Below are 12,380 nucleotides of genomic sequence, written 5' to 3' on the forward strand. Positions count from 1 at the left end.
GGTAGTTCACAATGTCACAATAGTTAATCCATTTTGGCACCGTGAATTTAACGCTTTATTTGGCATGTTTACACCAGCCATAAAGTACAAAATGTTTAACAAATGTTTGCAAATGAATTTAAATTTCGGCAACAAGCTCCTCATAACGAGAACAACTTAATTAGAGAACTTCTCGCATGGTGCCTTTAAACTTTTATTAATGAGCTACCTTTGAGGTGAATTTCCTAACAGGATTTGAGGCTTTAAAATAAAGCCAAATTTTAATTTTAGCGCCTTTGGATTACGCGGAAAATTTTAATCTAATATAAAGATTGTATATTAAATTTAGAAAACACAATAATTGTCTAGAAATTCATAAAATTTCATACTGTTTTACGACTTTTAATCAAACTACAATTATCCTAATTTTCCGGATGCAACAAAAATGCATAAAAAGCTGCTGCACTTGTTTACATTCTATCGTTTTATTATGACTTATTGTAGCTTTTCTTTCTTATGAATTTAATGTTATATACCTACCTCAGAGATCTACCTCTAATATCAAAATTACAATTTACCTGTTGCGATCATTACAAGCCAGTCACGATGATTTTTCTTCTGAGTGAAGGAGGTATAAATTGAATTTATCTCAACTCTCTCGCGGGCGCTACCACTCTTTTTCGCGATTCCATCGCGAAGCATTTGAAAACCGCATCTCGCGCAGGAAATGAAGAAGAGACCTTTCGCGGTGGAGCCACTTGAATTGCGTGACTAAAGAAGCTCATAATGGTCTTTTAATTGAAGGTAAATTGCAATAGTGTCGAAATCAATTACAGAGCTCCCACTCGACTTGGTTGGAATCTGCTCCGCGAAGCGCATAATTGACCTGGTCAGTTGCGATCTCTCACGCATCATCCATTGTCTCTGTGCCATAGCCCTATATGTACAAATTGAGAAATTATGATTCACTTTATGGAGCTCTAACATAGCGAGGACTTTCTTATGCTATATGTGATATACCTTTGAGGTGCAGTACCTTTTTTTTAGCATGGTCGGTTGTGCCCTTCTCCACCCACACATTCGACCATGGATTTCCACATCCCAAAGAGGTGCTAACACAGCAGCAGAAGAAGCTCTCTTGTGAATCAGCTTGGGCTCCATCCATTGTGTATGCGGTGCGCAATTGAAAAGAAATTTCACGAATTTTCGCAACATTTTTGCCCTCCTCCGACGCCACTTCATTGGATTTTTCTTCCATCTTGTGTGAAATGTGAGAAAATTGCGCACAAGGGAGTTCTTGTGAATGGAAAATTCAGTGCCTTAGTTACGCGCTGACGACGATTAAAGTGTGTCGAAAAAAAAGGCGAAGGTATATCACTTCTATGCAAATTGGTTTTACAAATTTCTCTCACTCTCTCACCTATGTGTTTCTTACTTGTACGGGATCTTCCACCTCATCCGCGGCGGAGGTGGACGCGAGACATACATAGACAGAACATTGGGAGAAAATGATGCAAGTTGCGGCTGCAATTCAAGCACATAATAGTGCAAAAGTGCAACAATCCATGACTCAATATTCACTCTTACTCTCCACTTCTTTCCCATGCTACAGCTAACTCGACCATCAGCCAGTCTGATAGCGAGACGAGCGGGCGCCACACAGTATGCTGAGCACCTTGAGAGCAGCTCCGAGGAGCGCAGGAGACATGGGATTAGCAAGCGTCTTGTAAATAGCGACACGGGGGAGTATGAGGTATATCAGGGTGTCTTGGGTAGGGCGGGAATTGACTTCCCCGTACTACCAGGTATCCCCAAAACTACATTCAATTGCAAATCCGTGGGGAATGGATACTTTGCGGATCTGGATACTGAGTGCCAGGTAAGGCGCGCATTGACCTAAAATTCTCACGATAATCTCGCGCACATCAAACACCTCTCTCTTTTTTTCCCACCAAGGTTTTCCACATTTGCGATGATGGTCGAAAGATCTCGTTCCTCTGCCCCAATGGCACAATTTTTCGGCAGACGGACCTCATCTGTGACTGGTGGTTCAAGGTGAACTGTGCCGCATCACCAAGTCAATACGCCGAAAGTGCAGAGACTCTTGCGAGATCCCAGAACCGACGCTCATCCGCACCGGCAAAGTTGCAGACACTCACTGAGACAGAGGTGCGCAATGATACCGAGCCTGAATTGCCAAAGAGTGAGCTTCAGGTGACAAAATTGCCATCAGCTACAAGGAAGAGCTACAAGGAGTCACGCGTACGCACAGGACCTACAAAACTGAGATCACGGCAGTATTCGAGCTTTGAGTACAGCTCCCAACAGGATGGATCGAATGAAAGCTACGACTTTGAGGACTTTATTGTACCACGTAGAAGACCCAGCTATAGAACCCGAGTGCCCGTTCGGTTGGTATCTCATCCGGACTTTGATCATATTTATAGGTGAGTTTTCTATTAAGAAAAAAAAAATATTAATTAAGCATTGCACTAATCTATTTTATTTAATTTAAGGATCAATTACAGAGGACCTCCATTGACCTTCCGCGTGGATCCAGCTTCAAAGGAGAGTCAGGAATTCGCAGAGAGTGCATCATTCTTGAAACAGAGGAACACATTCAATGGATACACCTATCAGCAACCCGACAAGAGGGTAAAGCTCAACAATGGGGATACCGAGACAACAACCAGCCCAGCTCCAATGTCAACGGACACACCAAATCCCACAGCCCTGCCACGCCGAGGAACAGCAGTGTACTCAACAATAAATAGTATTCAGGATGAAATTAAATACACCACCCAGGCACCCATAGATAGTCGCAAAGTCAACAAATACACCACAGCACGAAGACTGGAGTCTTCCCGAACAACGCCATATTACACCCCAACAGTGCCAACAGTGTCTAGCCGTTCGCAATTTGAACCCGCACGTCAGGTTTCAACAGTTTCCCCAGCACCGTCCTCCACGACAGCTGCATCTCCTGTATCCTTGGAAGAGAATCCCATCCATGTGCCTGAGATTGAGACTGAACGAGAACATGCCATGGAAATGATGAAGACACTGAAGGAATTGGAAATGGTTACATCATCACCAACTGCACCCACACCGGCTGAAGCAGAAAAGAGCAATATTGGTCAGAGGGTTGGTTTGCAAATTCCTCCATCTTCAGGCCCAGATACCCTGCACTCTCTTGCCCTTTACTTTGCCACAGCTATGGACAATATAGCAAGGAATAGTACAACGGAAAGGAGTGTCTCCACAACAGATGGGATCACGGCAAGCCTGGAAGCTGCGACGGAAGCTAAGGGAATAGTTGGGGCTCTTCTTCGCAATGAAACCGTTAGCAATTATGAGAAATTATTCCAGTAAGAAAAAATCTCTATATAATTCTTTTAATTTTATACTCAAATATATTTTTTTGAATTATTTGCAGACCTCAATCAGCGGAAGCGACAACACTTCCAGCTACAACAGAAGTCCCAGAAACAACAACACCAGACCTACTTTCCCGCATAGCTTCGATTCCTTTGACAGACAACAACGATCTTGAGGGGCAGCACTCGAAAAATCCAATTATATCTGCAGCTGGTACTCAGCAAATTCGTGAATTGGCACAAGTCTTCACACACGCTCTGTCAGCATACCTCCATGATCCGATTATGTTTAGAAAAGTTTTGTCTGAAATCCGTCCAACTGAACCACCGCCACCACCACCAGAGACAAATGAAGTTGTCTCAAGTCGCTTCGGACGCACGGAAGATTTTGCAAAGCGCGACAATCAGATCAGTACGCAAGGCGTAACGTACCTGCCCACAACCCCATCAACCACAACAACCACTGAAGATCTTGAAGTACTTGATTTCTCAGACGTAACAATTTCCACAAAGAGAGACATCACAAATGAACCCCTAACTCCAGCTAGTGTCACAGCAACACCATCAAAGGAGAAGAGTTCAACATTTGATCTGGTTAAGACTCCAGGATCAGACTTGATATCGGAAAATCTAGAACGATCAGCTAGCAAGTACTACAATAATAAGAATAACGATGAAGACAATGAAATTCCCACAACAACGGAAAATCAACTTGCTGCAGAGATCAATGGAGAACTCACAATTTCCACAATTTTCCCCTATTTATCGGGAGATAGTCGTGAGAATGAGGGAAATTTCAGCCTGGATGAAAATAGCTATTTCCCAATGGATTCCGGAGAAGTCAAAAGGAATGTGAGCTCATCAAAACCATATGGATTTGATGTAATTGGACAGCTTCGTGTGGAAAATCTTGTAACATCAACAGCAGCACCAGTTCCGGCTAATAGATGGGGTTCTGACGTAACAACCGATGCTCCCTATTCAACGGTTATTCCAGTGAGTCTCTCATCTGACTTGACGCCACCTGAGAAAAAGGAGAAGTCCACGACAAATGCCAATAAGCCCAGCATTTTGATTCTTCCACCACCTAAACTAGAAGACGAAGAGAATCTTCAACGGGCTCAAAGTCAATCTCTCGTTGCATCTGGAAATCAAATCCTTGCTGATCGTAAAGGAAAGGCCTTCCCTTCATCTACTGAAGCCCCTGTGTCGACAACGATTGCCTTTGAGTCAACAACACCTGAACCAAGATTTGATTTTAGTCACACAAGTGGAGAAAGTCTATCAACGACATTTGCTCCCTTATCTCAGGTAAAGGGACACTACATTACAAAAGCTTTACCAGAAACAACCACAGTTAGCTCACCTGAGGCACCAACTACAACTGATTTCCCAGATGTTGGAAAATTCAGTCCAAATCCCTGGTCAACGCTAGCCTATACGATATTCCTGGATCCTCTGACGATAAATGATGGTCTAATGAATTCAGGTGAAGAAGAATCAACGTCAGGCAATGCAAAATTGATTAATGGGCTACCAAGAACAACAGTTCCCTACACAGGGGAACTTACAACGGAAGCTACAAGTACAAAGTTTGGTTTGCGCAACTCCTTTGATGATGATCAGCAGCAAAAACCGCAAAATGTGACGACTAATGTGAAAGATGCCATGAAACGTCGTGCCAATGAGATGTTTGGAGGTCTCAATGAGACATCTGTTAACCATTTGATGAATGTTATGAAGAAGGCGGATAGCAATAAGACCGTGAGGCGCCTTATTCTTCTCCTCATACAAACTTGTGATGAAGACTACACGAAAACCGTTGAGGAGTCGCGGAAGGCTCTCCTTGATGCACTTATTGGCATGGATCGCAATGACATTGAAGACAATATTCAAATACTTAATACAAATCAACTTCGCGGACGTGGTAGCCGAAAGATTCGGCTGCAGACGGCAAATGGTCACAATGTGATTGTTGATAGTAGTACGTCGTCAGTTCCTATTACAACATATCGGAGAGTTGTGACTGCTGAAGCACCATCAACGACATCAACAACACAACCACCACCTACGACACCAACGGAGGCTGCAGAAACGACAACTCTACTCCCTGAGACGACAACAACACTGCCAAGGTTAAGGGAGCTAAGTGGACGCTTCCAAGCTGATGAGGCCATTTCTGCGGAGACGCTGAGCACTTTTGATGACTTCGGTCGACGCACAACCCCACTTCAGTCATACACAAGCACAACGCAACCACCTGAGGAGCCCACCACAATCTTCCCCATTTACTACCATTCTAGCGAAACAACGACGCAACCACCGCCCGCGGAAACAGTCCCACCATCCACAACCACAACTACAACCACCACAACAACCTCCCGACCACGTCCACCACGGATTCACATATCAAATGACGAAGCAACAAAGAGGGTTGGTAAAAGTCTCGAAATGCTCCTTGGGCACCATCCGGGTAACACAGTCCAGCAGAAGCGTTCTGATGAGCGCGCCCTTGAACTCCTAAAGTCTCTGTACGCCCTCGCAGCCAAGTGGGGTCGACGGTAAACACGGGCAATGTCTTCCGGACATATCCTTTTGTGAATAAATCCTCCTGCAATGTGTGTAGGTGAATGAGGTGCCAAGTGATTTAATTGCCTGTTACGTGTATGCTGTTGGTGAGTTTATTTTTTTCAGTGTGAATGAGGAGGTTTCTTTCGATTTATTTATAACGCAATTCCTTCACTATATATTACTCAATCCATGACCCTCCTCCTCCCAGCAATCATCCCCCATGATGCCATTTCTATTCATTCTTCATTTATGAATATTACTTCCACATTCCCTTTTATTGGGCTTAATCTACCCTCGCTTGCATAACATCCCCTTTCCCCCCAAGAAATATCCTGCTTCCTGGACAGTGTATTCTGCTTTCGGTGCTGGAAAAACGCTTCTCTTATTTTTTTTGTTTAACACCCATTCCATTCATTTATCCAACTTTCGATTTAAGAATGATAAAATAATGAACAAGAAAAAATTGTCCTAAATTTAGCAAATTAAGACGAAGAAAGATAACTGATACGAATGTAGAATTTATTATTTGAGATATTTTCTTGTTAACGATGGCATATTCCGTATATAAGAAATTTTCCACAATATGCCCTTTTGCTTGTGGTTTGCGTGAATGTAAAAAAAAAAATGGGTGAGTCTTTATATTTTTCTGGAGTCTGAATCAATTTATGAAAGAAAGAAAAACTTTAAATAAAAAAGCGAACTATCGCAGAAACTTAGCGCAAGATATGAGATTTTAACTTCAATTTATTAATGAAAAAATTAGTTTTCTTGTCCTAGTACATTTTTAAAATAAACTTTAAGGAATATTAAAAAATGAAGAAAACAAAAAAGCGCGGAAAAATATTTTTAAAAAGTAATTATTTTATGTATAAAAAATAATCAATTACAAATTTGTGTATATAAAATATGAGAAAAAAATTATATTAATGATTCCTTTTATTGATGAAAAAGTATGTTGTTTTATTTTGCTTCAAATCTGGCATTTTTTGGAGTTTTTGCAGTAGGATGGAGAAAAGGTTGTTATTCGTTACTTTATGAGAAAAGTTTACATTCATGGAAATAATTAGGATAGGTATGTAGAACATGTAGCTATTCTTGTAAATGTAGTGGATTAGATGATAAATTATAAGAAAACAGGGTAAAGCCTGTAATGATTTTCTCAAAAATGTAAACAATAAGAAAGAGATAAAAAGTTGAACAAACTTCTCCGAATTTTTTCATCCGATCGTGGTGGAAAATTGAAAGTTACTTAGATATTTTTTTTTATAATTCTTAGACTCTCTCTATATGTATTAGTTGGTGTTCCACTTCGTGGCCAACACCAAGTTTTTAATAAGAATGTGCGTATCCTGATTATTTCCTCGTATAGTAATGAATAAACTCATTTAATGATTCTTTCTTTTATTTTCAATTTAAAAAAAATCAAGGAAGGTACCAAAAGCTCGAAAAGGATGTTTAAAGTGTTTAAGTAAGTTTAATAAAAACGGAATTTATTTCATAAATTCATCATCAGCGCTGATACATTTTATTAATCACAAAAGGGAGGAACAGAGACAGAGAATAGGTCATTTCAAGCTAATTGACTTTGATAATTGCTCTTTGTCTCTGATGGAGTCAGACAGAAGTGTTAATTTAATTTTCCAGAGAGTAAATGTCTGAAAGAGACATTTTCCGGCGGCTTCAGATGACTTTTGTGTGACAACACTGCTGGTGGGAAAATTCTATAAATACACCCCCTCCTCATACATACATATATCTCTATGCTGATTGTGATGTGGAAAATGGCAAAATGTGACCAATTCCCGATAGAAATTCTACGCACATAAAACACCAAAATATGCTCATAAGTAATTGATAAAGTTAGGGTTTGGAGGCAAAAGTGCTATTTTTGAAATTTTCCCTTCACATCACATGGTATTGATATATTCATTGGGGGTGGAGGGTGTGCGACACGCTAGAGCGTCATACCTCATCCCCATGGAAATATCCTCGTTCAAACGTGAGTGTATATATTGTGAAAATGGAGGGAAATAAATTCAATTAGGACACACGGAGTATTCTTTTGTAAAGTAGAGCACTCTCTGTGACAATAGTTTTTCATTGACTGTCCCATGAGTGGGTGAACTCGCACCCGTAAAATGATGACGACAGAGGGGAGATTCTTGATCTACATTTTTACAATATACATACATATAGCCAACTATATTCGATGGTATCCGCCTTAGTGGCTCCATTTCCTGTCACTTTGAGAGACACTATAAATAACCCCCAGAGTGGTTGGGGGTTTAAAAGAAACTCTGGTATCCATCGGGAGTGTGGGGCGGAGTGGTAACCTTTTCACTCTCAAATGCTTCTTCTTTGCACCCTCTCGCGAACACAAAAGTGCTTTCAAGTCAACCCACCCCCGCTCGTGGAGTGAAAAGGCGGGAAACACAATTAATTGATTTAAATGCATGAGAGAATTCTTTCGTCAATGAAAAGTTCTATACGTATCCACGGCAAAGTGCGTCATAAGGGTGAGTTTGTATCAAATTGGGGTCACAGAGAAAAGTACGAAATATCTGTGTGTATGGATTTTTATCAAGTATTTTCATTTAACTTTGAAAAGTCTATAAGTTTTTCAAAGAAATTGCTCCAAATTGAACCAGTTTTCTCTTTAAAATATACACGCGTTGTTTCCAAGAAAATTTTATTATTAACTGCTTGAAAGATCTTTCTCTCAATATTCAACCCAATTCCAGAAAATAAATGATTGTAAAATAAAATATTTCATATGGAGGGTTTCCTTAAAATCAAAAGGTTCCAATTTCACGGAAGAAGAAGGGGTGGTTTCTATAAAAAGGACGATTGTAAAGTAAAACATTCCGTGCGTTAAATTCTTGGAAAAAACTTTAGGCAAATTGATACATCTCTTCGTGCGGAAAGGAGTGACGCGATCTCGTGCAGTGAAATGGATAAACGCGATGTCAGTACGGCAGGAGGAAATATATACGTACGACGAAGCCGATATCACTACCCCCTCAAACCCCTCTATATGAATATTTTGTGGGAAATGAAATATCTCCCACCTTTTGAATGCTTTGCTATGTATAATAGAGTATATAGCGAGAAGCGCGTGCTAAAGCTCTTGGAATTTGGTTTCTCTCTTCGCCTGAATAGCGTTACCAAGATACATTCCCCAGGTTTTCCGGCACAGAGGAAAGAGATCGAGAGTGTAAACAATTGGAAGAGACATGACAATGTGGTTCGGTTGTGATCAGGCGCATTCAGGGTTGCCGTTTGAGGGGTTGCCTGCGACGTTGAGGAGTGGGGAAAATGGATGGGAAAGCCACATCTTATGCGTGGCATTCCCCTACATTGTACCACCACCCCTGGGCCCATGGGGAATCCGTGGCAGAGAAAACTCGGTAAGACAGGAGAGGGTCAGAGTAGCGCGACAGGCAGAACAAACATGGCGCTCTGGGTGGATGAAAAGCTTCTCTCCCTTTGGCCACACAGGGCCAGTGTTCGTGCCTAAGGGTTGTTGCATTTAGTGCATCAGGGTGGCGCCAGACCAACTGTGAGAGACTAACGGAGTGTGCCCACAGGAAGCCGGGAGAGACGCGTACAAGTGACTGGCGAGTGAGGTGCAGTGAGCAATGAGCTACTCCTAATAAGGACATTTTGGTAGAGCCACGCAAGGTACACGCAAGTGAAGGAAAAACGGTTTCATTAATTCACAACTAAAACGAAAAATTAAAAAAAAAAAACAGTAGATAGGAAAAAACGGCGGAAAAGTGCTTTTCACCCCCCTTTGCGTGCCTCATATGCTGTGTTCGTGTATACGTGATTGCGCGCGTGTGTGTACCCCCATAGAGAAAGAGGGTGTCCTAATAGCCCTCCCCCCGTTTGACCCAATGTTCCGCAGACAAAATACACCCCCAAATGCCAGGCTAACGACGTGAAGTAGCAGCCAAAGTGCCAACCGAATGCTCCTCACGCTCCGCCACAACTCTATTTTGGTTTCCCGATCTAAAACACCCCAAAACCACAACCAAATTGAATCGCCAATTTGCGCGAGAGCTATAAATTATATCTTGGTGCTGCGGGAATTTGCGACACGAAAATAATATTCCCAAAAAAAATTCTATTCCATTAAGAGATTATCCATCGTATTAGACGCATAAAAAAATGGACGCACTGGCAAGTGGTTGTGGTGCCGAAGAGTCTTCCGAGAGCGACAATGAAACTGAGCCGGCTCGCATCTTCCACCGGAGATTGTCCACCAAAAAGGAAATCCCCAACTCCGTAATATATTCGATTTCTTCATGCGATATATAAGAGATTTTTTTTCTGTGTGTATCCTCTTTGAACTCCTTCGTCATTCGATATTAAATACCTCAAACCCCTCAAGATCCCCAATAATCTCTTTAAGGGATTCACAAGGAATGGAAATTTTAGGGAAGATTTCAGGAAAATTTACCAAGGAAATTTTCTCTGACCAAAAAGGGTGGGAAATTTTCAATTTTCTATGCGCAAGAATATTTTCAAAGTTATCTAACTAAGGCTTAAAATTCAACCCTTGTAGTCAAGGAATGTTATTTTATAAAACAAAAAAATTAAAAATACAGTGGTGTTTCGTTTAGCGTATTTTTCAATTTCCCGATCTTGTCAATATTGTGAGTTTCTGGCTATGTTGGTACATAATCGGGAAATTTAGCTGATTGGTTAGTTACCCAGATATGCTAAGAATTTTTTTTGAAATTTTTACGAAGTATGACTTCAAAATTGTCCATAAAAGTCAATTCTAAACTAAAATCTTGAAATTTTGCGTAAAAAGATTTAAGACTCTTAACTAAATCAATTTGTCTTTTGTAAAAAAAAAAAACTTTTTATGCTACAAATCAAAAAGAAGTCTTTATATTGAATCGAAATGAAAAATCAAAAATTCACTAAGCGAAGCACTCGAAGCACTACTGTAAAATGAATTAATATTATTTGTGAAACTCCAACTTCACCCAACAATATAATTATTGACTTTAATGATTATATTTCGAGGGTTGGAAAATACACTATACTAAGTCGAGTTAGTATAGTATATTTTTAACGCATTTTTCGATAGCTTTTGATGTCCTTCATCTTCCCTCAAAAGGACAAATTCGAATATTTGTTCCCTACAAAGTTACAGCGAAAACTGTAAAAAATTTTACATAAGAAGCAATGTAAATCTCAAACTTCAAATCGCTCTCCTGAAAATCAACAAAAATGAATTAGTATAGTATATTTTCCAACCCTCGATTTAGGCTTTAATATTTATTATTTAAAAATTATTATTTGCTATTTATTATTATTACTAAAATACTAAAATATTTATTAGGTATTATCTTTTTTCCTCTTCAAAACTAGAAACTTATCGATTTTCAGGAAGTTTTTGCTAAAATATTAAAATTACTATTTTATCCACCCAAGGAAATGTGCTTTAATAAAATATTATTATGCAGGATATCGGGTAGCTCGAGGAAAATGAAATCTTTCGAACGTTCTCATGAAATTTTGATAGTCTCATCTCCTGCGTGTTTATATCAAACGAATAACCATTTCATGCTCTATCGTTATTGAGAGACCACTGGTTGCGATGAGGTGGGGCGGAGGGGTTAGGGGATGAGTCCTGGGTGGAAAAGGAAAAAAAAGAGTAACGAAAAGAAGAAAGTGTGTCACCGCACACAAAATCGATTTTTGCGCTTTTTTGTTCCTTCTATATTGTGCTTCCATACTCTCGTATTCCCGTCATGGTGGTGAGAATTTCTCACCCAGTTGAAATTATTTGTACAATGAATTACATACATGTACAATCATATATGTATATAAATATATCCAACGGGACGCCACCCAGTGCGCTAACCACCCACCGCACCCTATTTGAACAGCATTATTGTCGAAAACCACGCAAATAGAGAGCGCGCGATTTTGTGAAGGAAGTGTACAAATATTTGCACTTGAGCTAGGACGGTTGACGGCGGTTGAAGCCTGATAGATCTCACCCAGGGTTGTATATAGAGAGTATAGGTGATATATGTACCTATTTTGGGGCCAAGGCATATACGAACACAAATCACGGGGAGTGATTGTCGAATTTTCACACCACAAAAGGGCGGCACTTTGGGATCTCCTTCTTAAGCTTGCTGACCTTTTTGTCTTCCTGCTTCGTATGTGCGAGTACAATCGCTGCCTTCCATTAGCGCTGCAATGCCATGTGGAAGCCCCTGAGGGGACCTCTCGAGGACGTATAATATGGTAATTGAGGGGTGGTGTTTCAACCCTTAACAAAAGTTCTATATACACTCACACACATACGTCTGACGCCACCTGACGCAATCAGATAAGAGAGTGAATTACAAATGAGCGCTTGTTGCGTCGCCTCAGTTTCACCTTCATTGTGGTGAAGCTCCCATCGGGAGTTGTTAAGCAGAGAAA

The 12,380-nt window shown here is 40.5% G+C and overlaps 3 protein-coding genes across 7 annotated transcripts in view; 2 read left to right on the forward strand and 1 right to left on the reverse strand.

Moving 5' to 3' along the window:
• Positions 1-6,877, forward strand: part of LOC129794130 (mucin-2) — a 38,687-nt gene extending 31,810 nt beyond the window's left edge. Inside the window, exons 4-7 of the mRNA XM_055834769.1 lie at positions 1,592-1,858; positions 1,936-2,426; positions 2,496-3,347; positions 3,416-6,877. Coding sequence (XP_055690744.1) covers positions 1,592-1,858; positions 1,936-2,426; positions 2,496-3,347; positions 3,416-5,921 — 4,116 coding nt within the window. The 3' untranslated portion in view covers positions 5,922-6,877. The remainder of the gene's footprint in view (positions 1-1,591; positions 1,859-1,935; positions 2,427-2,495; positions 3,348-3,415) is intronic.
• LOC129794187 (poly(A) RNA polymerase gld-2 homolog B-like) overlaps positions 1-12,380 on the reverse strand; it is a 255,708-nt gene that overhangs the window by 143,828 nt on the left and 99,500 nt on the right. The window lies entirely within an intron of this gene.
• Positions 9,382-12,380, forward strand: part of LOC129794090 (diacylglycerol kinase eta) — a 66,219-nt gene continuing 63,220 nt past the window's right edge. For all 5 annotated transcript variants that reach the window (XM_055834704.1, XM_055834711.1, XM_055834720.1 and 2 more), the window contains exon 1: positions 9,382-10,214. In XM_055834704.1, coding sequence (XP_055690679.1) covers positions 10,098-10,214 — 117 coding nt within the window. In that variant the 5' untranslated portion in view covers positions 9,382-10,097. The remainder of the gene's footprint in view (positions 10,215-12,380) is intronic.

Source organism: Lutzomyia longipalpis, chromosome 1 (assembly GCF_024334085.1).
Source record: "Lutzomyia longipalpis isolate SR_M1_2022 chromosome 1, ASM2433408v1".
Classification (NCBI taxonomy): domain Eukaryota; kingdom Metazoa; phylum Arthropoda; class Insecta; order Diptera; family Psychodidae; genus Lutzomyia; species Lutzomyia longipalpis.